The 27,778-nt window shown below is 48.9% G+C and overlaps 1 protein-coding gene across 1 annotated transcript; it reads right to left on the bottom strand.

Annotated features, from left to right (window-relative positions):
* Window positions 1-1,824: 1,824 nt before the first annotated feature.
* Window positions 1,825-26,304, bottom strand: LOC149336559 (endothelin-converting enzyme 1-like). Its single transcript, XM_089554732.1, has 5 exons — window positions 25,585-26,304; window positions 8,627-9,762; window positions 6,666-6,868; window positions 3,454-3,821; window positions 1,825-2,172 (listed from the first exon to the last, which is right to left on the bottom strand). Exons 1-5 carry the CDS (start codon window positions 26,302-26,304, stop codon window positions 1,873-1,875), a joined length of 2,727 nt encoding a protein of 908 aa, XP_089410858.1. The 3' UTR covers window positions 1,825-1,872.
* Between the last annotated feature and the right edge of the window lie 1,474 nt (window positions 26,305-27,778).

The raw sequence follows: 27,778 nt of genomic DNA, 5'->3' as shown, positions 1-27,778 counted from the left end.
GCTCCGGAGGCCCCACGTCCGACAGGGAGGTAAAAACGTGGGTAAAAGCACGGCATGGGGTACGCGGTCGTACGCTTGCTCGGCATCGAGTATCTCCATATGGGCGAACTAAATGCCTTCGAGCCAACGGTCTGGACGAAATTCGTTTTCTACTGTTCATGTGCGGGAACTCCTCCTCAAGCCATGGCCGCCGCCTCGCCTCAACTATGCCTCAACTCATGCGCTTTAAAAAAATTTCAACTAAATATAAAAACGAAATTTAAAAGTTGTATTACAGGTGAGTATTTAAGCTGAAACTGAATATTGTGGGACAATTGTGGGACACAACATGAACATAAGGTATTACTGCCAGATATTCTGGCATCAGTAGCAGAAGGGATATTGAAAAAGCTGAAGGAGGGCAAAGCTGTCCCCCATTCCAAACAAAAAAATCTGGCAGTAATACCTTATGTTCATGTTGTGTCCCACAATTTGAAGAGAATAGGCAAAAAGGCTGGAGTAGATGTTGTTTTTTCGGCTCCTGTCAGACTGAGTGGCTTGTGTGCGAGAGTTAATCGCCCGGATAAAAGATCGGAATCTGGTCATAATTGCAAGAAAAACCACAAGATGAAGTACGTGCCATGCCAAGACAACGTGGTGTACTCAGTCCCGTTGAAGTGTGGTGGGTCATACATCGGCCAAACTGGCCGGTGTCTAAATGAAAGACTTAAAGAGCACGCAAACAATGTCAAGAACGCGGCCCGCCACATAGGTATTCACTGTCGTGACTGTTCATGTTACCCAGAATTCAAAAACAGCCAAGTTGTTACCAAACACAAGAAAAAGCTTACACGAGAGATTATTGAGGCATCTGAGATCATGAAGCTGGGTGCGAATTGTATCAGCACTCCTTCCGTTGCCATCTCGGTGAAAGAGCACAACTTCCTGATTTCAAATGATCGATGTACACGCGATACAGCTGCATGCGCATCATGACTGGGATTGATACTTTCTGCTGCTCTCTGTTTCTTTGTTTTTTTCTAAGGTGCAAAAGAGTATATATATGCTGTTAGCATCCGGAATAAACATTTGTTGTCAGTTCAGCGCTGTGTTTGTCCTCTTCTTCCCTTGGCCTTGTGCCGTTGCGCTGCTTCCCTAAAATAAAATATGTTGTCACTTGGTTATGACGTACTTCCGTGCGTGGCAGCAGCAATCTACTCCCCCCCCCCCCCCCTCGCTGGTCATACGCACGTGTCACCAGGCGTTGCCTTTCTTGTAACACCCTTTTTAAATATCCCCATGGATAGGAAAACGGAGGCTTAAGACAAAAATAAAGATTTGAGTGAAGGATGATGTATTAATAATTATTAATCGAAAAACTTTCAATCCGCTGCATTTCTTCTTCGTTACGCGGAGTAATGGAAAGACGGGATGCCATTCAAATGAAATCCAATTGAGAAGAATGGCCTGAGCGGCGAGTTGGTGCATGATGATGTACCAACTCGCAATTCATTAGCATTGATTAGCAATTAGCAATTGATGAATCCAATTGCTTCAGTGTCATGCTTTGTCCAGAATTTACCAAGGAAAAAAAATGAGACCTTAGCCTTCCTGACGTTGGTATAATGCCCTCACGAAGTCCATTTCCCTTCCGAAAGATTTCCGAAATTTTGTGGCGTTTGACTGCTTGCATATAACAATACGGTGGCGATTGCTATCCGATATATCTACGTAAAAACTGTCTTTAGCGTTAACAGTGGCACCATTTACAATTCGTCCCACAATTTTTTTACTAGGAGTAGCAGACTCGGTTGTCTTGAACATTCAGTAACGTTTTCCCCATTATTCACTCAAATCACAACAACACGAGTGTCAAAAAGCCGCACGAAGGGGTCACAAAATGTCGCACCGGTGCGAGGGGTTCATGCGCGTGCCTGGCGCGCATCCGAACGCATCCGCAAACTCGGCGACGTGCCGAAACCCCTTGTCGCACTGCCCGTCGGCGACGCCCGGAGGCCCGCTGTTCCTCGCGCAGCGCACGTAACACGCGGCGACGAAGAAGAGCTGCTCTGGGCTCAGGAACTCGAGGCCGCGGACACGAACGTCTGTCGCGGCGTTGCGCGCTCGGTACGCGTGCAGAGCAGTCTTCAGGGAGAGGGGCTCCAGGTAAGGCGCGAAAGAATTCCGGTCGATCTGCGAGAGTGAATATACAAACCGGAAACTTTGGTGAGGCTCGGAATGATACGGCCGCAGATATTGCGGTGCAGCCCATGTGCATGCGCACACGGACGAAGATAGACACGTGGTGTGCAATGCAACGCCAACGCGACCACCAGTCTGTGCTTTTGACATTACGGTATAAACAGTCTTTTGCAAATATAAACTGCGTCAGAGCACTCTATCGCAGTGCATATGCTAAACTGATCACCTTCGTTGATTCCGACTGCATATATCTTTCCTGGCTTGCGAATACTGACCCGTTAATTTTTTGAGAATTAAACTCCGCGATGAACACCCAAACTCCCTTAGACGTCCTGTGGACGTCCAAGGGGGTTTCAGTGTCCATTGGGTCTGGGCCGACATGAGAAGTGCGCAGTGATGTGCGATTTAGAGGAAGACACTGCAGCCGCAGAGCTGGACGTCGGTGTGCTGACTCGCACGCTTTCTTGCAGGCGTAGAGTGCGTAACAAACTTTCGAAACTGGCTGCGTACGTCCCTGCTGTCCCTGAGGCGAATGTCGCGAGAAATATTCTGTCATTGTTGATTTGCCAGAAACGATTGCTAGAAAGTTCCTCTCGACAGGACTGACACCCTGTATAGAGACTATTTGCTGGAAATAATTTAGATTGATTTTATTAGCAAGATGTACCAATGCTGAAGTTGATCTGCTCTGCTATCGTGCTTTTTCTATTTGTCTGGCTATCATCGTGCTTTTTCTATAGTGCTACCGAATATGCACACGTTAGCTAGAAAAGCGAAGCTTCGAGCTTCAGATGCGAGCGTTTTAAGTTTGTATCGCAAAATATAAGTGCGTAATGACACGTCCGTAGCTACGTGCTCGATGCCAGACGTCTGTCTTTATCTGACATCATAAGTTATTTTTCGCTCAAAAACCATAGAGACACGCAGAAGGCAACACTTCGTGTTCAATACTGCTGATCAGTTCGTTTTATTATAACAAGGCTTTGACGCTTAAGAGCAAAAAAACTGGTCCGTTAAGAGAAGATTAATAAAGCAAGGGCAGTGTGAAGAACGCAGTATTCACCACTCCAGAGCATTGCTCGAGCACCACCTTGCGGTCAGTGCGAAAACCGCCGATTCAGCTACAGCATGTCGTTGTAGTTGTAGATTGTTTCGGTGCAACAGCATTATGCCCCTCTGTCGCCAAGGAGGCGGTAGTGAGGCGTCCAAGACTGTACACATAATACTCGGGTAGTATGCTAACAACTCTGAATGGCTTGGTTGTACTCTCACCTTATTTGATGTGGCGTTCTCCATACAACGAAAGTGGTCCTTGAAGGCACCTAATGCCTGACGAGACGTTAAGTAGGCCCAGAGGAAGAGCTCACTGAGCGCTTCCGCCAAGCGACTGCCGATCCCGGCGTAGTTGAGCGCGTGAGTGGTACCATGATCGAAGTACGGAAAGCTGAAGGCGTGCGGCAGCAGGGACACGTCGCGTTCCCACCCATCAGCGCGGAGTACATACAGTCCCAGCTCCTGGATGACCTTGGACAGACGCCGGGAAGAACGGTTCCGGAACGAAGCTCGAGCGGCGAGTTGCCAGTTGGCCACCAGCGAGCCGCCCATGTCCACTAAGCCTTCCTGGTCGACATCCTTGGGCTCTGTAATCCGGCAACGGAAACGGTGTACAATCGTACTACGTCCACATGTGACTTCCTAGAAGCCAGCAGGTCCAGCGTAGCCCTCAGTTGCAGTAACTCGCAAAACATAATCCTCAAGCAATCACGTGGTGACCAATGAGAATATCATCTGCGTGGGCTGGAAAGTGAATGATTTAGGAAAGCGTTCATATTTAGATACGTTGTTCACTGTTATCGTCGAACGCAGGTGAGGCGCTCGGCGATAGCGGTGAGTAAAGCGGGAACGGGCACAGGTGAAAGTGTCAGAGCGCATCTACAGTGCGCGTACATACAATATGTACTATAAGGGACAGAAGTGGTAGACTCCACGCGGCGGGAGCGGGAGCAACGAAAAACTGCGTTGCAACGCCATCTGCAGGTGGCATCTGGAATCGAGATAGCCAATGCGAGACCTTTATCATCAGCAGGCATGTCGCTTGGCTCGTTTCAGTGTTACGTGCTTTAGCTCGTCAAAGTGCCTCCATTTTCCGCTGCTCCGTCTCCCGCCGCGTGGAGTATAGCACTTTTGTCCCTGACGGTACATACACATGACGGACGCCAACTGCCAATTTTTCTCGATGTGGTCGTAAAAATTTATTTATCGAAACTAGACGTCATCTTTCATTCCAGACCCCATTTTGCTGTTCTATGGTTCAGAATTACATGATCTTCAAGCGGCCTAATTTTCCTAAATAATGCAGCCCCTGCGATCATTCGCACTGTTTCGTTGAGGTTTGACGTCAGGTCGTTGATGTAACCAGAACTACGATGGCTCCACACGCATTTCTTCACTCCATACTGCACACCAGACGTTACTTTTATATAAAAAGGCCTGATGCGTGGCCTTGGAATTGCACGTGATAAAAAAAAATGGTACGCTTTTAACGTAGTTAACCCGAGCGGACGTGCGAAGCATGTGTTTAGTCTGATTGGCTGATGGTTTTACTTTGCTGGGTCGTCGGCACCTCTGTCGACGGTATTCGACTCTGGTTAAGCTCTGGTCGAGGTTCAGCTTATCTGATCGGTTCGCGCCGCAAATCGAAGCTGATGAAGACCACGATGTGCAATGCATAGCGCGGGTGTGTTGAAGACTAGCACGAGGTGTGATCAATTGAGGCGGTATCATTTTGCTTTGTTGCACTGACCAGCGAAGTTGAACTCTTCGCGCCAGCACAGGTTCAAACCCTCGTCAGGGCTAAATTCATTAAATCTTTTTTTTTATTTCACGCGCAAAAAACTTAACTTGGCGTCGCTGTTCCCAGGCAACGGCTGAAGTCCGTAAGGTCGGTTGGAAAATTCATGGTGGGCTTTGGTGTGCGCATCAGTGCTTTGGCACCAAAAGAGTTTGAATAAAGAAGGAATAAGACGTCACCGTGGCTGTGTTTGTCAAGAGCGAATGTGAGGCCATGAATGGTTTTCATCAAGTACGTTTCCAGTGGGCACTAAAACTCCCCTGTATGTCCTATGGACGTCTTGGACGTCCAAGACAGTTTCGTCTATCATTGGGTTGTAGTTCGTAGCCTTTTCCTAAAGCCGTATTTTAGAAACAATTATATTGTTTTTGCCAATGATTGTTACGAGGAGCTTCAGGATATTTTCACTGATATTCGATTGAGCCCAGGTAGGTGAAATGGGGCGACATACATGGTCTGTTCTGAAAGTAGTAGGACTCATTTTTTTTAAACAAAATTTATTCAAGGGATAGTACAAACCATTAAAATTTTTCAAGGTAGCATCCTTCCTAACCTACACGCTGCTGCCAATGAGTTTTACAGTTTTCGTACGAATCCAGGAACGCCTGGACCGGAATGCTATTTAGCTCCCTTGTCACGGCCTGCTGAACCACCTCTACCGATCCGTGATGTTCCCTCTTAAGCGTCGATTTTATTCTCGGGAATAGAAAAAAGTCTGGCGGGGCCAAGTCGAGGCTGTAGGGGGCTGAGGCATCGTTGCCGCCTTGTGCTGGGCAAAAAATCGGGGTCCTCATTCACATGATGAAGAAGATCCTACCGGTTGGCCTTTTCCTCCTCTGACAAGAATCCAGGCACCAACTTCGCGCACGCTATCCTCATGGATAAGTTTTTTGTCACGATGTCAAAAACTTGGGTTTGAGGAATGTTCAAGTCATCAGCAATCATTCTGATACTCATTCTATGATCACTGTTTGTTAAGTAAATGTTTCACTCGCTACACATTTTCGTTGGTCTTACTGGTCCAAGGGCGTCTGGAGCGGTCGCCTTCCTCCACTCTTTCCTTACCTTCTCGGAACAGCTTGTGCCACTCAAAAAACACCTGATCTACCCATGGAAGCGTCACTGTAGGCCGCCTTAATCATTTTGTGAGTCTCTTCGCCTTTTTTACCAAGATTTACTCAAACTTTGATCGCGTATCGCTGATCCAGTAAACGCTCGACGATTCTGCGTGACGAGACGTTATGACAGGGGTTCACAGTACAAGCGACCTCCTCTCTTCAACGGCCGAGTGCCGACTGCCCATTTTACCCAGCATTCCCAATATCCCCCTTCAACGATCCTGCACGCGCAAAACACCTCTCGTCCGCCCGTTCACCCAGGAAAAAACCAGTCCTACTACTTTCAGAACAGACCCTGTATTTGCGCCCATTTGAAGTGTCACTGGATTTAGGAACAGGAACAAATCTTGCAGCCACCGGGCTATCAGAGAAAGTTAGAACTTTGGGGTTTAATGAACTGATTCACTTCCTGTGACATATACTCCAACTTGAGTGTCCGCAGGGAAACTCTAGGACTAACGGGAACTGTTTTCGGAGAAGTGTTTATAAGGGTGCCTATCCGCGCGTGTACGTACCCGATTCGCCGTCGTAGTCCTCTCCAGCTGGTTTGTCGAAGTACTGCAGTGCAAGAGAGGTGGAGTTCCAGTCGTGGACCACAGTCACGTTCTCATCGTAATGCTTCCAGCGGAGAAGCTGCCCATGCAGAGACTGACGGACGTCCCAAATCAGCGCCTGTGCTTGAGGCCGAAGATCCCCAGGGAGAGTGGCGTCGCTGAATCTGTAAATGTGCACTATGTGTCACTTTCGTCTCGTGGCGTTATGTTAAAATGAAGCTGAAGAACCGTGGGGTTCAGGAAGCAGCCCGCTGTTTAGTTCTTTCTCATTTCTTAAATCGTCATGACAACCCGCTCAGCGTAAATCGGACATATACACATGAATGAGGGCAGTACGGCAGTACATTCTTGACCGTTGACCGTGACACACAGCGCATAACACAGGAATATATCACGCGCCGTTAAAATCTTGAATGGGCAGGGTTGCGCTCATTTCAGTCTCTTAAGTTACAATGCAAAAAAAGCGATATAATGAAAGTAACTTGCCGTTAATTGATTTGCTAGCTGCTTCATGACCTATTTTTTCCTCGTATTTGGAAGAAACAAACGAACACAAGACCAGCAGTGCTATTTCTATTTTTTTCGTGTTTTTATCTCAAGCTGCTTGAGTCATTTTAAGCCTGGAAAATAAGTGTGTCTCCACAGGCAGCGCTTTTAACGGCTCTAGAGTGCAAAGCACCCAGTGCTTCTCTGAAACTCTTCCTGACGGTTCTCTGTTGACAGATGAGTCTGTGAAGTACACTTAATTTTAGTGGCTTTACTGCGTCGTCTTCGGACTTAATGATTGCACAGCTATACAGAAAGGCTAGGCGGGATGAAAAACCTCCTAATTATTTTGGAGGCAGCTTGTACGCCAAACGACTGCAGAAAGTTGTTATTATAGACACTGCTCCTTTTTTTACCTAAGCGAACTAGCTTCTTCCATACGAATTACTCACTTGCAGCAAACCTGCTCTGCCCTGCTCTGTCTGTCTGTCTCAGGTTGTAAAGAAGAAAAATGAAGCTTGCTTCGGAATCCTGACGAAAAACCGATCATCATGCTTGCACCGGCTAACCGCAAGAAATTGATTGTGGGTCGCCGACGTAGGTGGGTGAACTCTAATGAGTGGACTCACCCGGGCTCACTCATGCTATTTAAAGCCACGATCCAATTCGTGAGTGAGTCTAGACTCAGGTTCAGATCATGATCTGAGTCATGGGTGATTCCGGACTCACGTTCATATTTTGACCTGAGCCGTGAGTGAGTCGAGACGCACGTTCAGATCATGATCTGAGCTGTGGGTTCGGACTCACATTCACATCATGATCTGAGTCGAGGTGAGTCCGGGCTCATGTTCAGATCATGATCTGAGTCGAGGTAAGTCTGAGCTCCCATTCAGATCGTGATCCGAGTCGTGGTGATGCATGCTGACATTGAGATTTTATGAATAGTGGTCAGTCCGGTCGCGTGTAGTGTTCACTCGTAATACCTATTGCACTTAAATGAGCCCAGATGAGTCGTGAGTCGAAATGAGTGAGTCCACATGAGTCATGAGTCGAAATGAGTGAGCCCAGATGAGTCGCGAGTCGAAATGAGCCAGTGAGACCAAATGAGTCGTGAGTTGAAAAGATTGAGTGAGCCTTGATAAGTCGTGAGTCTGCGTGAGGCGTGACTCGTTATTGGTTCTTGACACCTGAAGGGAGGTGAGTTTGAGTGATCCCAAGTGAGTTGTAATCGTAAATGAGTGAGTTCATGAGTTGGAATGTGCCGAGGCTTTTATGACAGTGAGGCTCAGTGAGCGCGTAGGTTGACCAAAGTTTTGTGAGTGAGACTGAGGGAGCACTCGTGATTTTGCCGAGGTATGGTCGCTGATAGAGAAAAGCCGCGAACTATCGCTGCAGTCAGGAACCGAAGTATCAAAGTATTGTACACTACAACGCACCTGTGAAGCAGGCTGTCGCCGGTGACGATGAAAGTTTTGCTGAAGCAGAACGCGCGGTGTATGAGCTGCACCTTCTGCTCGGTGCCGTAGAAGTTGACTAGCAGCTCCTGGTTAGCAAACCACGCCGCCACCTGAACCGTACACCAGGACATTAGAAGGTGCATCTGTTCCTCCCCGTACTTCTTCCACAAACTGAGGAAGGCACGAAGAAAGGGCACTGACTCGCTCAGGAACCCGACATCTTCATCGTCACGCAACCACACTCCGTAGTCGTTCAAAGCTCGCTTCCACCGCTCCAGCGTGAGGTTTGGGACGGAATTGTAGAATAACTCCTTTTTCATCTTGAACGTGGGATGTGCGGCAGCGTTTTTCCAGAGCTCGTCCCATATCTTTATTTCGACATTTCGTGTTTCTTCAAATGTCACTAGGTCACCTTGAATGGCGGTGCTACTTGCGGCATTGAATTTTGTTTTCAATACCTCGAAATAATGCTCCCTGCTGCCAGGGGAACGAAGTTGCTCTTTTGCCCTGCGGCCTAATATGAAGAAAGCTAGCGGTGGTCGCAGCAGCAGGTACTTTTTTCGCTTAGTATTGATTACCTCCAAAGTAAGGATACCTGCCCAACGAAGTTTCATGGACACGTGCAGCAGGGAGTGTAGGAAATCTGGACTGTGCGCCTTGAGAGGCCACACGATGTTCGCTCCCTCCAGCGCCAGCGCGACGTGTAGTAGTTCGTTGCAGCGGCCTCTTCCAACGCATTCGCAACTGAGGTAGAACGCTGCGGCGCGTTGCATCATATTTTGACCTCTCTTGGGTACGTTCATATCTCGAACAATGTGGTACATTCGAGTGAGAGCGGACAGGAGCGCAATGTCGTTGACGCTGGCTTCGTAGCGACTGTTCCAGCCATCGCATACATAATGTGTGAAGCTGTCGCAAGGGTTCACAGAGACGTTTATGGACTCTTGCAGCCGCTTCGAGTAGGCGGCGCATGCCAGCGTGTCGCAGGTCTTGTATTGACGTCCATGGGAGGGGCCTCGAAATGCCAGAAGCACAGTGGCGAAGACGGCTAGTAATAGGCAGGATGTTCCGGCGCAACATTTGATGCAGATGCGCCTCTTGGGGACCTCGGGGCTCTGAAAGGGTGCACCACAGAAAAATGAATTAGGTCGCCGCTACTTCGGGCTCAAGAGTTTTGTATGTGCGATATATCAGAAAGCACATGAATGTGTATAAAGTAATCCTTTGTCTGCTACACTCCTGCTTTTAATGTCCATCTGACCAAGCACAAGGTCCCGGCGAAAACGAAATGTACCCTTGCCTAAACAGTTTGCAGAGCCGAAAATTTTAATAGAACACAAATGAAAAAAGGTTGCAATGATGAGCAATAAAAGCTTAAATCCAGGCCTACTCATTTCTAACAATCATGAATCCTTTACTGCATCCTCAATGAAGACTTTCTTAAACCTGAGTCATATAGAATACATTTTATGGTTTACGGAGGTTTAACACCCTAAAGCGACGAAGGCTATGATGGAGGCCGTAGTGAAGGGCTCCGGAAATTTCGACCACCTGGCATTCTTTAACGTGCACTGGCATCGCATAGTACACGGGGCACTAGAATTTTGCCTCAAATCAAATTTGACCGCCGCGGCCAGGATGCGTATTCGCCAACTGCAGCCTGTACAGCCACAAGGCTTGAAACCACGGTGAATTGATCACGGTGACTGAAGATTGTCACAACGGCTTACGTAAAAGGGATAATTATTCCATAAATAATGCTTAAAAGTCTAAACCAACCCATTGTTACTAACCATGTAATGTTTAGTTTAAATTGAAAAGTGATATTCCAGTGCTGTGAATAATCTGTGTAAAAGTATGCAGTAAATTTTTTGAAAATCTTAAACGGCGTTATATGCCACTATGCATCACGATTTGCGACCTAAAAGGGAAAATAAATTAAAAATGAAATTAAAAAAACAATAAAATTACAGTACAGAGAGCGGAGTCGAACGGCCGACCTTCCATACGCAACACGTGCCTCTAATCCACTGCGCCATAGCGGCGATGTCAAGCCGTCGTTCTGAATGAATATTTATAACCAGCCTTAATGGTGGCTGCTACCTGCCGGTGGGCGGCGCTGTCATCGCTGGCTGTACCGGCTGCATTTGGCGAACACGCTGCTAGGATCGAACCCGATATGACTGACGTTTCATAAAGACTTAATTGAGGATGCGGTAACCAATTCATGATTCGTAAAAGTAAATACGCCTGGATTTGAATTTTATTGCCCATCATTGCAACCATTTTTCATTGGTGTTCTATTAAGATTCTCGGCTCACCACACTGCTTAAAGCAAGGGCACATCTTGTTTTGGCCGGGGCCTTTTGCTTAGTCAGGTGGACGTTGCGAATGATTCAGGAGTGTAGCAAACAAAGAATTTTTTTTTGTTATAATGCTTCAGGCGACTGACTACTTGGGAGGAGTGGGGCAAAACAGGGTATAAATATGAAAACTGTCGCCGTATTTTTTCTCAGACGTGAAAAAACATATTTCCGACTCATTCCCTAGCATCCCGGCATCACGTTCACCAAAGATGAAGGCTACTGCTTAATAGGAACACAGTCAAATGTAATTAAACTTAAAACATTAAAATGTCGCATTTTGCCCCACTCTATGAGGTAAAATATAACAGTGCACAAGACCGACTGAGTAAAATCACCATACTATTCTTCCCTGCAACGAAAGCATAGGAACTTGGCTCCATTAACTGCTATAGGCAATCTTTTAGAGCCTACTCGAGAGATAGACTGTCGCCCTAGCTTCCTTATTCCTGGAACCCTTAAAATGGGCCGCGAAAGTTTTGGACATCAGTCTAGGTGGAACCTCTGTTCTTGGCCGCATCTTTCACAGCACCTAGGTTTTAACTAATGCATTTAGTCGATAAGTAAGTTACTGTAAGTTATTTCTTTGTTGGAGGTTGTTTTTTTATTTAACTTGCAGTTGTTGATTTGTCTGCGTGACTTAGTTTCTTTAACTTTCAGTTTCTTTACCCTTGTAAATTCTGTAAATATATTTCTTTGTTTCATGATCTTTATCATCAGCAGTCTCCTTCTTCATCACCGCCGAATCACCACTTTTGGAGAGGCCTGAGGCCCCCTGAAAAGCACAACGAACCCTATTTGAATTTACTACATCCATACACTTCTCGGTGTTCAACCCCTTCCTAATAACCTTTACAAGTATTACGGACAAGCTCAGGACACCAATTGGCTAGACGCCGCAGGAACAACGCATGACGCTGTAACAGGTGGCTACAGTCCAACCCTAACCCCCTCCCTAAGTCAGTCTTCCATCGGGCTCTACGCCTGAGGTGACAGAGGAGGCAGCCATCGCCTTAGCCCTCGCACATTGGGATGCTAAATACACCTTAAACGAGTCTGTCCAGCATTGCCAGAGGCAAGATTCACACCCCTGCTTGGCACTTGTTGAACATCCCCACCCAAAATTTACCGCGCAGGGTAGAGCCCCGATATCTCCGAGCTTGCCTCTCCGCACAGGTTTCTTGACGTTTTCGGTGCGCTGGTCGGCATTCATTGTTTTGAAGCGGAAAGCTGTACTAGGATAGTCAACACCGCGCTTCGCGTGAGCCGGAGCCCAGATTTGCCACTTCTGCTCATGCGCGAAAGGAGTGATGTCACACCCGGCGCAGGTGGCCGCAGCAGTCGCCGCCTACTCGTCACTACTTAAAAAGAAATTGACGGGGGTTCAGCTTTGGTTAAGCCTGATAGGTTGCGAAAGCAAAAGCGCAGCGCCTCCAACTGAAGGAACGCCGTGCGCCGCGTCTACAGGTCACGCGTGGCTACCGGCCGCCGCTGCGCGGCGACTCAGAGTCTACGGTAATTTTTTTTTATATTTTGTTTTTGATGTTGTTGCGACTGAGAGAAAGAAAACAATCTACATCTGGTATGACGTCACAGCGGCAGTAGCGCCACAGGTGCGCGGCGCGGCGCGGCGTAACTGTAGCCGGGCTATCTGAAGCAGCGAGTTGGTCGCCCATATTCACTCCGCTAAAGGTCAAAGGTAACTGCGGCCGGCTCACGCGAAGGCTTGAAAGTGCGAGTAGTATTGCTTTCGCAATAAAAGAAACTGCGCAGGCGCTGGGAATCGAACCAGGGCCTTCGGCCTTTGAAGCGGAGACGCTACCACTCCGTCACTAAGGTTCAATGTTTGAGCGTGAATAAAGCCGCATCTAGTGAATGCATGGGTTTCACTTGGAAAGAAACTGCGTCGTGTATGGGAATCGAACCAGGGCGTTCGGCATTTGAAGCGGAGACGCTACCACTCCGCAACGAATGCTCAAGTTTTGAGCATGAATAAAGGCGCATGTAGTGAATACATGGGTTTCATAAATAAAATAAAATGAATAAAAAAAATAGAAATAAAAAACAATATAAGTGAGCAAAGGAAGATTAAAAACAATAAGAAATGAAACAAATATCAAAATAAATTGAAAAACAAAATATGCCAAAGAAAAAACAAGGAAAGAAATGAAAATGAAAATAAAATGAAAAAAAAGAAAAATAACATAAAAATAAGAAAGAAACAAAACAAAAATGAAAAAAAAATACGAAAAACTGCGCCAGGAAACGCTTTCGCCTTGCAGCACTTTAGAGAGCCAAAGTGCCCCCTGAATTTTAACCGCGCCGATTACCGTCTCCTCCTCCGCCGAGTCGCTGCTAGGGGGCGCTGTGAGCGCGCGGAGCGAGAGGACGTCAGTGCATCGGCTCCGCCAAGTTTTGGCTGGAGCCACGGATCTTCGACCGCAACCCCGTCAACACAGCCGCGTCTGGCTTCCCGAAGACGACAGCTACCTGTGCATACCTCTCGCACACAGGTGGGGCAAAATTTAGGCCATTTAGGGCCGATCTTCACTTGGGTATCGTGGCGGCGGCGCTAGGCCTAACGTCTACGCCGGCGCCCGGCCGTGAGTGAGTCGCCCACCCGCGGCAAGATGGCTTCGCCAAGCTTACAACGTGGCTACGACCCGGACGCCATGGCCTGGTCCGAGGTTCCAGCAAATCCAGCGCCTGATAGCCCGGACTCTGCGCCCATCGAGAACTTGAAGTTATTCAAGCTAGTGGAACGCCGCTCCCGCAAGCGGAAAGCTAACTCCAAGAAAGCGGACGCCACGTCGCCAGGCCGCTCAACACGGCACAGCGCTGCTGCGCGCGCTGCAGCGCTTCACGGTGGGCCCCAGGGACCTGCTTGGAAACCAAAGCGGCTTCCGCGGCTTCATCCCGAAGACATCGTTATCATCCTGAAGCCCCGGGTGACCGTCGCTCTGAAGGATGTCTTTCAACATGGTGAGCTGGGAGCAGCGTTCGCGGCCTACCTGGGCGCCAAGGCCGCAGCATCGCTCAGCCTGCTCCCCACATGGGAGCAAAACCTGATCGTGGCAGGCACCCGAGAGCCGCACGTCGCAGACAAGCTATTGCGGGACTTCGAACTAACAACACCGAAAGGCCAGCTCTCTATGTACGGCCAGTTGAAGCTCACTGGTGACGTGTGCCGCGGCGTCATCACCGTGGCCAAGCACGAGACCAGTGAGACTCTGCAAAACAAGATCCAGTGGCGTGCTGGAGAGCTTGCCGATATCCGCAAGCTTGGAAAATCAGACGTCGCGGCGCTCACCTTTGTGGGCAAAGTGGTGCCGCGATACGTTCATTACAACTCAGAAGTCACCCTTGTGCGTGCCTATAAGAAAACGGTCCCGGCCTGCGTGCGGTGCGGTACCGTGGGACACCGAGCGGACACATGCCCCTGCCCGGATCAAACGTGTGGCCTTTGTGGCAGTGCGGTGTCGACCGTCGACGGGGTGGAGACACCGCATGAGTGCACTCCGTCCTGTGCAGTATGTGGACAAGCCCACGCCACCAACTCCCGGGAATGCACGGGGAAATTCAGGCAGCTCAAGGTGCCCGGCCGCAAGGCTAGGCGCTCCGAGTTCCCTGGAAAACAGCGACCTGGCCGGCAGCCCAGTCATCCCAATTCAGGTGCCGGTGGCGGAACGCCGCGTGGGGCTGACGGCATCGACAACAAAACGTCATCATCATCATCCTCGGTGAAGTCACCGCCCGGGAACAAGACTACGCCCCCACCGCCACCGCCCAGCGGCAGGGACGCTGGCCACTTCCCTGCGCTCAAGACAAATGGCGCTGCCGGCGCCCGGGCATCAGCGTCTCAACACGGCAAACAACAGGTGAGCAGCTGGGCTGAGATCGCCTCCTCCTCCTCCCATTCCCCCGCCTCCCCAGTTACCGTCTCCGCACTCGACGCGGAATACAAAAAACAGATCGACGTGCTCCGGGCACAGAATGAGCTTTTGCTCAACAAAATTCAAAATTTAGAATCAAAATTGGCGTCCGCCGCTCCGAGCCCGCAGAACTCGGACGCAATGGAGAGCGACGCGGAGATCTCGCCTGCCCTCGTGACAGCCATCTCCGCGATGGAGGAGCGCTTAACCTCTAAATTACGATCTATGATCGAGACCGCCATGTACCAAATCTTGACCAAGGTCAAATCTGCCGTCCCCGCGGTAGTATCAAAACACATCTTGGACAACCCCCGCCTCCTCCGTCGGACGGGGTCCATTAGGGACGTATCCCGTCCTTTAAAATTCAACCGTCTGATTATTGATTCGGACAATGAGGACAGCTGCCCCGCTCCTTCCATCATCACCCCCTTGATGGCGCAAGTAGCTGGCTCTGAGGGAGCCAATCCCTCCTCCTCCCCCCCAAGAATTTTAAATCATGGCGAGACACCTTAATCAAAGGAGTCCCGCCATCTCCAATTCGGCCATGTCAACTTCAATAACACAGTGTAACTGTAGAGGCTTTAAGGACCGCACTAAGCGGGCCAATTTCCGCCTCTACCTTGAACCTTTCGGGTCCTTACCAGCCGTGGTTGCCCTCCAAGAGCCAGGCCTGGGCGCCACAATTTCAAATTACACGACGTTCCAACAGGATCCCGCGTCTTGTCTTCTCGTTCACAAAGACTACACAGCCAACCTAGTGGATCTCGACCTCAAGCTCGAGTATTCCTATGTAATGGTGACTATCCTACCACTCCGCCGCAGGGACCCGCCGTTGCATATACTCAACGTGTACTGCGCTCCCAAACTCAAGCGAGTGACTTTTGCGGACCTCTTTAGCCGCGCGCTAAGAGTAGCGGGCCGCGATCCCCTGCTGATTGTGGGCGACTTTAATGCTCCCAGTCAGCTGTGGGGGTATCGCAAGGAGGAGTCGCGCGGACGTAGGCTGGCGGAGCTTGCGTCCACGTTGGGCCTCACCCTCCACACGGACCCCGTCCACCCAACACGGCTAGGAAACTCCGTGACACGGGATACATGCCCGGACTTAACCTTCACTCGCAACATACAACACGCAGACTGGCTCAACACCGAGGAGACCCTCGGTAGCGACCACTGCATCATTAACACTACACTACGCACACGCCCTCTCAAGCGTCCTAGAACACAAGCCCGTATCCCAGATTGGACGAAATTCAGGCAAACTTTTAACTCACTTGATAATACACCCATTTCCGCGCAAGGCTACACAGCATGGTCCCAACAGCTGCTGGCACACCTTTCCTCGCACGAAACACACATCCAGCTCTCAGAGGCGGTCGCGGACGTAGATAACCACCTTCTACACCTCTGGGAAGCCCGTCGCTGCCTCGTCCGCCGTTGGCGACGCCAGAAACACAATAGAAAGCTTAAAGCTCGAATTGCCGAGCTTACCCAGAAAGCGGCAGAGTACGCGGCCCAACTCGCCGACTCCACCTGGGTAGATAGATGCAACACGGCCGCGCGACAAATGTCCAGCCGAAACACGTGGCGTCTCTTTCGAGCCCTAATCGACCCAACCCAAACACGAACCGAAACACAAAAACATTTGCAGCGAGCAATGCACGCTTTTCCTGGCAACACGACTCAACTGGCACAGAAACATCGGGACCAGTATCTGTGTACAGCCCAAGACCCCCGTGGATCTGCGTACTCTTATGCAGGCAGAGAGAACACGGAGCTGGATCAACCTTTCCAGCTCCATGATCTGCGGGCGGCACTCGCCAAAATGAAACGGGGCACTGCGCCAGGACGGGATAAGGTCACCGTCAAGCTTTTGACGAACCTGCCCGACTTGGCATACCAGTCCCTCCTGGAATACGTCAATGCGATTTGGCGCGGGGACACCCTCCTGCCAGTCGAATGGAAAACGGCTTTGGTCACTTTTATTCCTAAAGCTGGCAAACCAATTGACACAGATAACTTCCGCCCCATCTCTCTCACCTCATGTGTGGGCAAACTAATGGAGACGATGGTGCGGGATCGGTTATCTACATATCTTGAATACAAACATGTCTTTGCGAGCACCATGTTCGGATTCCGCCCACACAGATCCGCACAGGATGTCCTCCTGCAACTCAATCGGGAAGTCCTTGACCCCCTCGAATGCCCCCATAATGACCGGGTCGTACTCGCCTTGGATCTTAAAGGGGCATTTGACAATGTAACACATGAGATCATACTCACTAACCTAAGTCACACCGACTGTGGCCTCAACACATTCCGATACATAAGCCAATTTTTAATGGATCGTCAATCCTACATTCGAATTCAAGATAGAGACCATGGCCCTTACCTACTCGGCACGCGGGGAACCCCTCAAGGCGCGGTACTTTCCCCGCTGCTCTTCAATCTGGCCATGATGCACCTGCCGGCCCAGCTGAGTGGTGTCGCCGGCGTGCAGGACGCCCTGTACGCCGATGACATCACTCTGTGGGCCACGCAGGGCAGCACAGGGGATATTGAAACCAGCCTGCAAACAGCGGCGACGATAGTAGACCGCTACGCCCGCCGCTGCGGTCTTCAATGTTCCCCTCAAAAATCGGAATTTGTGCACCTCCGCCCCTCACAGAAGTGCACAACTAAAATATCTCTTTCTCTCGAGAGTGGTCCCATACGCGAAAGTGATGAGATACGGGTACTCGGACTCTACATCCACAAACACAGGCGGCCAGACACTACATTGGCCAAACTCCGTAAGGTGGGGGACCAGGTGGGCCGCATGGTCCGCCGGGTTTCCAACAAACGCGGAGGGTTACGAAGTAAGGATGCCTTGCGGCTGGCAAACGCCTTCGTAACTAGTCGAATTCTCTATTCGACTCCTTATCTCCACCTACGGAAACAAGAGGAGGATGCCCTTGAGGTCATCCTTCGCAAAATTGTTAAACGTGCCCTTGACCTCCCCATCACTACTTCGAACAGCCGGCTTATGGCACTTGGGGTGGTGAATACTTTCCGGGAGCTCCGGGAGGCGCACCTTACAAACCAGTACACGCGTTTGTCGCTAACGGAGTCGGGTCGCCGCATTCTTGCTCGACTCCATATACAATACACCCCTCCAATGGAAGACAGGTTTCGCATCCCGGAACTGTGGAGACGTGCCCTCCACGTGCGGCCTCTTCCAGCAAACATGTCACATGAAGACCATAATGGTCGGCGCCTGGCACAAGCGGAAGCGCTAGCCCGATATTATGGCAACAAAACTGGTGTATACTACGTGGACGCCTCCGGCCCTCATCACTGGGGATGGTACACGGCCGCGGTAGTTCACAACAGCAACACAGTTAACGGCCTAACTTTCAGAGCCCGCAGTGCAACACAAGCAGAAGAGGTCGCGATTGCTCTCGCGGCCTCACATTCCAATTCAAAATACATAATTTCCGACTCGCGAGGGGCCTGTCGGAACGTCGAACAAGGCAGCACTCCCTTCCTAGCCTATCGAATATACCAAAATTGCATACGGGATACGGACCCCGCACACCGTCACCTCATATGGGCCCCTCCTCATCAGGGGTTGGCAGAAAACGAGGCAGCAGACGCAGCCGCCCGCGCGCTCTCTCACCGGGCTGTTTTCTCCTCCCCACCTGATCAGGAACCCGATTTTAATCCGGTTTATACGTTCAAAAATATCGCAACCTACTTTCAAGATAGCCATCGCCTTTACCCTAGCCCATGTAAAGGCCTCAAGAAGGCGGATGAGCGGCTTCTTCTCCGCCTCTTCACCAATACATTTCTGTGCCCGGCAGCACTAAAACATTTTGACCCCTCCTTTTAGCGGCAACTGCCCGCACTGTGGTGCGGTGTCTTCGGACACCTATCACATGGTGTGGGCCTGCCCCTCCAACCCGGCCATTCCCCCTATCCCCAACCCAACCCGGGAGGACTGGGAGGCGACCCTGCTCGGTTGCCACGACTTACAGGCCCAACAAGCCTTAGTCGGGCGCGCCCGGGCGGCGGCTACCGCCACTGGGGTCCCAAACTAGGGACCTCCACCTAGTGTTTGTAAGGATCGGTCCCTTACGGGCCGATCCAAACACCTCCTGTTCTGAATAAATGTTTTCACCACCACCACCTCCTCCGCCTCCGCACAGGCAGTGTGTGAACGGCCGAACGCCCCCACTGTTATCGTGGTGCTCCCAGTGCATTGTGCGCGAACTGCGACAGCCATAACGTCAAACCAAGCATAACTGCAGCTTTTCGCTTGCGTATCCAGGCTTAACCAGAGCTAAGCCACTGCCTAAGTTTTTTCTCTTGTACGTTCAGACTTTCCTAGAGCGCGGAAAAACACGCGCACAGCTTTTAGAGAAAGCAACAAAGCCATTACATTTATTTAGTCCAACCGAACTACGATAGAATATCGCGTTTTGCTCAGCATCTAGCATGCTGCTAAAATGATTTTATCTCAGTCACCAGGGGCGCGAAAATTCTATAACTTTGCATAACATGACACCAATAAACAACGGTAATTCCTAACCTGCACTAACCTTGGACACCAGGTTGATTTAGCTGCACAGTTCTGACAAGTCTAAAGGACAAAATGCTGCGCCTTTTCAGCACCTTTCGATGATGCTCATGCGGCGGGTCATAGCGCATAAATACCAAGGTAGCATGTTAGCTCATTTAAATCCGACGGGGTGGTGAGTAACAAGCTGTTGCGTTTTGCTCCGTGCCTCGTTCTGCCCCACTATCCCCTTTTATGGCCAGAAAAACTTTTATGGAACGTGAATATGAGGTAAATAGTTTATTCGGAGCTGTCTAGTAATCCACTTGCCTAAAATGTCTCATGGTATGATGGAACGTTCATACTGTAGCCTCCAGAAACAAAACATTCAGGGGCACTTTGTCTATCTAAAGTGCGTAGGGGCGAAAGCGTTTTCCGCACCACTTTGCCTATATGACACTGGTGACGTCACCACTGGATGACTTCACACATAATTGATGACGAAGTAATGACCAATTATTAATTAGCGACTAATTACAGGTTAATGACTTATTTTCAGGGGGCACTTTGGCTCTCAAAAGTGCTGCAAGGCGAAAGCGTTTCCTGGCCACTGTTTGTTTTCATTTACTTTTTATTTTTCATATTTTGTTTTTATTTAATTTTTTGCTCTTTTCTTAATTTTATTGTTTTTACTTTTTAATTCCACATCTTATTTTTATTTTGTTTTTTGTTTTCTTCTTTTCTTCTCTTTTCTTGACTACTACTTATACTTTATGAAGCCCATGCATTCACTAGATGCGCCTTTATTCATGCTGGATCCTTGAGCCTTTTAAGCAGTGACGCCGAAAGGCGGACGAATTTGCCGACACGTCTGTCGACACTTCTGCCGACGTGTCTGTCGACACGGCTGCTTGTTGTGTTGTGTTGGGTTTAGTGGCGCATAAGCATCTAAGGCTATCATGCGCCAAGCTCAAGGTGTATGAAAATTGATTTCTGTAGCATTTTACTAAAAAGCGAAAAAAAATCGATGGTGTAAAGAGCCTAAAAATTGATTTGCTGCTACAGTGTATTGCTGGAATAAAAATTTTGAAAATGTGAGAATTAAACCTTTAAAAGAAGGTCGAGTAACCTCAGTGGCAATCCTTGGCTGGGCAAGGATCCCGAGGCTCCCAACCATTCAAGTAAAAACCTCAGCATTCTTCTCGGGAATGAGAAGACGACTGAGGTGTATAAAAAGTGGAGCAAAGCTCTGAGCTAGAAATTAAAGTCTGTCGAGAAAACCTGCTTCTCTTAAAAAGCTAAAAACACACGATATGTTAACAATTGCATTGTCGCTTAAGATCAGTGCAGGGTGAAAAGGAATGCGTTCATTGTAAAATTGAGTGAAGTACTTTTTTCTTATTTTTTCAAGTTTCACACATGAGAATAAAATGTGATTAATTGTAAGTTCGTTTCCACATTTTTCGCACTGGTTTTTCTTGTTTTGCAAGCAGGAAGCTGTGTGTAATGTGTGTGTGTCCGATTCGCAGACGGCATAAAATCACTTCAATAAAACGCTCCTGATGCCCGCAGGTCTTCCACTCACCAAGGACAGGCTTTACTAAATGTAGCTTGTTGTTAAGTTCGTTGTCCCAAGAGGCCTGCCATTTTCCTCTAAGTTTATTTTTTACTAGTTTCATGCAGTCGTTATAAGGTATATCTACTTGTTTTATTTGTACATTACTAGCACGTGCGGCACATGCATCAGCCCTCTCATTCCCCATGATTCCCACATGACTAGGGACCCAGCAGAACTTTATTGCCAGTCTTTGTGTGTCTGCTTTAATTATGTTATGTATTATGTCTCCTATTATAGGCTGAACTGCATTTCTGGAGTTGAGTGCTGTAATTACGCTGAGTGAGTCGGTGTAGATGACACTATTTGGAATATTTTTCGTGATTATTTCTTTAACTGCCGCAGCAATGGCATAACTTTCTGCTGTGAAAACCAACGTTTTTAGATCCCTTTCAGTTAGAAAGCTGCGGTGCGCGGGTTGTCGCCTTCCCGTTTCCTGCCGCGCGGTGGCGCTCGCCACGCTGTTTGCCCGACCAGCGTGGCCCTTCGCGCCTACGCCATCGTCGCCGCCGCCTGATTTGGAGCAGCCAGCAGATATCAGCATGGAAGATATCAGCACTCCTGTGCCAGTTGTTGGCAGTGACGCTTATCTTACAGTATACAAAAGCTTCAAGCAAAGGTGCTTAAAGCATCCCACCAAAAAGATGCTAGAGTTTACCAACATTGTAAACTAAGCAATCTCGAATTCTTTGAAAGAAGGTCCCGTTTTTGGGGACATTTTTTGGGAGGTGCTAGACGAGCTGCAATTGCAAAACCTTGCTCGGCTTGGATGTGCAGAGCATATGGCCACTTTTACATGCCACCTGCTGCATTTTGTCATAGTGAAACGCATGCACTTCTATGCGAGAGACAACCTTCGGCTGGAGAACAGAGAAAAGGTTATTGCAAATAAAAAAGCTCGCCTTCTGTAGTCATTCCCTCCGTGCTTCCGATTTAGTGTGTCTGCATTTAATGCTTGTCTGTGTTCAATGAAATTAACATTCTAAAAATGAAAGTGCAGGACGCTACTCCCGTCTGTGCGATCATTGCGAATAAAAAGCTCTTCTATAGTTATTCCCTCCCTGCATCCAGCTAAGTGTGTCTGCATTTATAGTTGTGTTCACTGAAATTGGCATTCTAAAGAACGTGCAAAATGCTGCTGGTATGGACGGTGCTTCGTTGATAATATAGCGCGGAATTTCGGGACTGATCTAGAAGTGGAACATCGCTAGTTTTAACCTTTCATTGATGTTTCGTGCATCCTACCGAAAAAATATTGATAGCTTTACTCCAAGATACGCATAGCGCTAAAGGTCGCGAACGCGATGCGATAAAGCGCAATGCAAACGATTGGTATTTTGCGAACTGGCATCACCCTGCGCTTTATCTCACCCTTACTAGCCAGGCGAAACATTTATTTAACCATGAGACTGAAGTTTCAACGTGACAGCTACAAAAGTGCAGCAAATTTGAGTTCGACGTGTTCGCTCCCAAAGTTATCGCGGATGAGAACAGGCTGTCACAGCAACTGCCAAGCGCGAGCGCTCCGGCGGCTCCGGGCCGACAGCGACAGCAGCGCCGCGTGGTGAGTGGAAGCGGACGGGGGCCGCTTTCTCGGGCTCGGCCCGGGGGAGCTTGCAAACTGAAAGTGATCTAAAAACGTTGGTGAAAACTGATGCGCACTCAGGTAGCCTAACTATTTTTTCTTCTTTTTCATGTATTACTGCACTCCCAACATAGTGTGCGGTTTTAGAGCCATCTGTGTAAAATTCTATGAAGTTGTCGTACTTTTGTTTTAATGCCAAGAACTCCTGCAATATATATTCTTGTGGACTTCGATTTTTGTGTATGTGGGTCAACGTAAGATCACATACTGAGGGAAAGATGAACCAAGGTGGCAGTGGGCGGGGTCTCGGGGCAATATTGGGCAATGTGTCCAGTACACCTAATTCTTCACATATTTCTTCAAAACGGAGGAGTAGTGGTCTGATTGCTTGTGGTTTGTTGTTAAGGAGTTGTCTGGATTGGCATTTTGTAACTATGGGGTAGCAGAGATGCTTTGGCAATGAACGTGTTTTTAGTACATATGCAGATGTCAGTATAGCTCTTCTATTTGTAAGGGAGGGTTCATTTGTTTCGACATAGAGACTGTTTATGGCGGATGTTCTGTAAGCGCCAGTTGAGAGACGTAAACCGAGGTTATGCACGGGGTCCAGTCGTTTTAGGTATGATGGTCTCGCTGACCCATACACGATGCACCCGTAATCTAGACAGGATCGTACTAGAGCACGGTAAATGTGCAAAAGGCATGCTCTGTCGGACCCCCACCGTTTACGTGAAAGCACCTTCAGAACATTTAAGGATCGGGAAGCTTTCTTTTTCAGGTTGTTAATGTGTGGAAGGAACGTTAGCTTTTTATCAAAAATTATACCTAGGAATTTGTGCTGTTCATTTACCGGTAATTCTATTTCCTTTAGGTGGAGAGCGGGATTGTTCTGAAGGCCTCGTTTGAGAGAGAACATCACGGCCACTGTTTTTTGAGGAGAGAACTGGAATCCGTTTCTGTCTGCCCATTCTGCTAGTTTATTGTCAATTGTATTTGTCGCTCGCACGTTGATGTGTTGGTTGATGTGCAAGCGATCTGGAGGTCATCAACATAAACTGAGTACATAACTGATTTTGGGATGATTTGGGCTAACGAATTCATTTTTACGACAAAGAGTGTAGTGCTTAAAATGCATCCCTGTGGTACTCCATTCTCCGGAACAAACTTCTTTGAGCTGCCGACGCGTCTGCTAACGACATTATGAGGCATTAAAGGCTTTCGCCTTAATACTAGTTAACTGCTAATTAATGACGCTTAAGCTCGCCTTTAGTAGTGGAACGCGACAGCGTGTTGCAGCGCTGCCAGGCAGTCCACGGAACGCCACCACCCGTTCGGCGCGTTGCCTTGCCCTTTTAACGCGACGCTTTTTGAGGAAAGGAAATTACGCTGTAATTCTCTGTCATCTCGGTGGACACCCTAACCGCACTGTACAGGAAGGGAGGCACGCCACCACCCGTTCGGCTCGATGCCTTGCCATTTGAACGCAATGCTTTTTGAGGGAAGGAAATGGAGCAGTAATTCTCTGTCATATCGGTGGACACCCGAACGGCATCGTAAAGGAAGGGAGTAACGCCACCACACGTTCGGTGCGATGCCTTGCCCTTTGAACGCAACGATTTTTGAGGAAAGGAAATTCTCTGTCATCTCGGTGGTCACCCTAACCGCACCGTACAGGAAGGGAGGAAGTGGGAGTGAAAGAAGAAAGACCGGCGGTAATGAAGAAACTGAAAATTGTATTTCAGAAATGGAAATTACTCATGTATTTCAGGAAAGGAAATTACTCAGTAACTGTCTCGCATATCTCGGTGGACTCCCGAACCGCACCGTTCAGGAAGACAGGAAGTGGGAGTGAAAGAAGAAAGAAGGGCATAATGAAGAAACTAAAAATTGTATTTGCGGAAAGAAAATTTCTCAATAACTGTCTCGCATATCTCGGTGAACACCCTTCAAAACGCGGACACATCCGCCGACAAGGCTGTCGACACGGCTGCCGACACGGCTGCTAACGACCGTATGAGGCATTAAAGGCTTTCGCCTTAATACCGGGCGACTGGGCAACGGCGAAAACCTGGAGCAAATTTTTTCCAGTGAACGCGCGTCCCTTGTGTTTTTTTGCCTATGGTGTGCGTTTAAATCTTACGATATACGCACTGTTTGTCCGCATTGTTCGAAAAAGTGGAACTGCATTATTAACTGATCTGCCGGCATCAGTTATTGTCAATATAAAGCTCGCCGAACGTAGCCGTAGTGGTCAAAAACGTGCAAAATTCTCGGTAGCTGCCATGACCAGTAGACATTACAGCCTGTTACTATCCATCTAGGAACGAAACTTTTCAGCAGCGTTTGTTGTTTTCCTGTGTGCAGTGTGCGTTCAAGTACACATAGTTTCTATCCTTTCCTTAGCAACAACTCTCAGTTACATCGTCCACAAAAGTATTAAAACGTGCCACAAAACGGCAATGCAGCACTGCAGGACAAGACCAGCCAAATTTTGATAATACGCAGCTTCAGGCCACAATCAGCAGGCAGCAGGCAGCAGCGAGTGGGAAACAACAGAACTAGAAAAGCAGGAGCAATGGTGGGACATAAGCACTCTGATTCAAAATGATATTATTGGCGCAAGTTTAAATTGACTCATTTTAATACTATGGTTTCCTGTGAGCCTCCTTGATGAAGGGTTAAAATGGAAATTTTTACTGAAAAATTCTATGAGCTCATGAACATATTCAATTGCCCACGAACTTGGGACAGTGCAAAACCTCTCCCACTTGAAATGTAACAGGCTGTCTGCGGTGCTCTTTGTTGGGCCCAATGGGGTCCGTGATGAAAGAAGTACAGCGCTAGAGACGTCATCACTCATGGAAATTGGTTAAAACCTATCCTTCGTTTTTCGCAGTGCTTTGCTTACCGTAATCCGAAACCCCGAAGGCTTCTTCCCATCTTGAGGGCGCTCCACGGTGGGCTGCGGCCGCGCGCTCTGAGACCTCGCGTTCGGCTGGTCTGCAGGGCAGCTCGGCTTGGTCGCTTCCACAGCCTCGACGCCGGCTTGGTCTGCAGACGCGTTGCGTATGGTGCGCGTCGTGTGCGGCGGTTCTGCGTCAGCGCTCTGGACTTCCTCAGTTGGAACGGTGGCGAGGTCACCAGGAACGCCGCCTGTGGCAGCAGCAGCTGACTCGTCGCTTGCTGTTGGGAGCATCGCTTGTCCCTCGCTCGAAGCTGGCACTATGGTGCGCTCTGTTTCCGTGGGGCCGAGCGGTTGTAATCTGCTCGCGGTGACGTCACCGCGCTGAGTAGTCGGGAGCTGGGACGACGTTGGCAGCTCATCGTTTCTGGTGGTACCAGAAATGCCTGCAGCTCTAATCGCCGATGTCTCGGCAAGCGCTTCATGCTTGCCTGCCTGGTCAGAAACGTGCTTACCATCATCGGCGACTTCTTGGGTTCTTGTGTCTCTGCGATGATCGGGTGATTTTTCGGCGTTCCTTTTTCGCTTCTTACGCGATGCTCTGGACGAATCCTTTTCCTGTTCTGTATCACTCGGGTGATGGGGTGCTTTCTTTGTCGCCTTCTTGGAGATTCTGGATGCCTTTGGCGTCTTCGTGCCATCCTTGGCCGGAGGGTCGAGGTCCATGACCGACGCTGCAGGAAGGCTGCTTCTTCTTTGTCACGAAACAACGCTTCGCGTGCGCACGCATTCTTTTCACCACGCGCGAAAGTACAAAAAAAGACAGAATTCCAAGAGAACGTACAAACCTAGACCGGTGCGCCGCTACAGGTGGTACAGAGAAGGGCATCAGCAAAAATTCTGTCCATATGGAGTTAAACCAGACTACGTGGCAGAATCGGGCGAGGCGAAATTCGAATGTGGCTTATGCAGATATGACCACAATGAAATCACTTATTTTAAGTGTCTGACAGATAAGTGAAAGCTTGAGTTAGAAGGGGCAGGGCGACGGAATCAAAGTGCACTGTTAGTGGTTGTAGGAACAGATTTGCTTCACTGTCGCAAGAGCTGTTTGATGATGCAGCTGGAGAAGAAGATACACAGAACAGGACATTGCTTTCATGCATACCGTTCTTGACACAGGAACATAGTCGGTTGTGTCCAGTCACAGGATATAAGGGTACTAGTGCCCTTCCGCCCCTGATAAATGAGCAAGAGCAGAGACTGAAACGCCAGGAAAGGCTGCAGTCTCTATTAGGGCCAACATTCACCAAACGCCGTTTGACATGACCAAATGTCGCAGCACCTAGCAGGAAGTAGTTGTGGTACTCGTGCGCCCAAACAAAACGCCCCTGGTATTTGTAGACCGAGTTACGTTACAGGACCGCCGTTATGAAAAGCAGCTGGCTCATAAGGGGTGGGACGACTGATGCAGTCGTTAGGGCTCAGGAACAACCAGCAGGTCCCTCAGGTGGACTTTTCGCGCCATGGAAACGTTTGTCATGGAAAAGTTTGGAGTAGACTTTGTGAATTTCCAGCCACAGCTGTATAAGGACCCCATTAGCTGCCAGTCTAGACTGGTGGCCAAAGTAGCGGCGGACGCTTCTCGGCACGCACACGAACAGCGCCGTGAAAGGATGGAGAAGACAACGAAAGACAAAAGACAGCAAAGGGTGCAGTAGTGGAGGGCTACGAAAAAGTTCTGGATCACTGCGGCGACCCGCACTGGAGCAAATCGAAAGCAAAAAGTCCACAGGCTATACGACGTCCGTGGCTATTCTGACGTCTATGTACCATATCGACGTCCATGGCTTTTTTGATGTCTAAGTGCATTTTTTTCGCGTTTAATTGATCACCTAATCACACCTGATCAACCAAATTTTTCCCACGGCAACATTTTATCATGCACTATCTGTAACGATCATACTTTCAACTTTCACATATTTGTGTTCAGAGAGCGACTTAATTTTCGGACACTTATTGCTTACGCAACAGAGCCATATAATGCTCCCGCATTAACAATGTAGATCACCGGAAATTCTTTACGTGTTCTGAGACCGCACATCCGAACGCTCTCTAATCTGAGAGTGTTAGCTGCATCATAGGGGGAAAAATTGTGTCCTCGGTTATCAAGTTACCTGGCTGGCTTGGGGCAACTTAT

This window comes from Amblyomma mixtum, chromosome 7 (assembly GCF_055824585.1).
Source record: "Amblyomma mixtum isolate Tamu chromosome 7, ASM5582458v1, whole genome shotgun sequence".
NCBI classification, from domain to species: Eukaryota; Metazoa; Arthropoda; class Arachnida; order Ixodida; family Ixodidae; genus Amblyomma; species Amblyomma mixtum.
Note: the sequence above shows the minus strand (reverse complement) of the source record. Positions and strands in the feature narration are given on the sequence as shown.

Bases quoted from the DNA above. Each gene is read 5' to 3' on its own strand.
- LOC149336559 (XM_089554732.1), bottom strand. From the start codon at position 26,304: ATGGACCTCGACCCTCCGGCCAAGGATGGCACGAAGACGCCAAAGGCA. The intron at 3,822-6,665 runs GTACGTACACGC...GCCGGATTACAG, and splicing joins GGACTACGACGGCGAATCGG to AGCCCAAGGATGTCGACCAG. The intron at 2,173-3,453 runs GTGAGAGTACAA...TCACTCTCGCAG, and splicing joins AGAACGCCACATCAAATAAG to ATCGACCGGAATTCTTTCGC.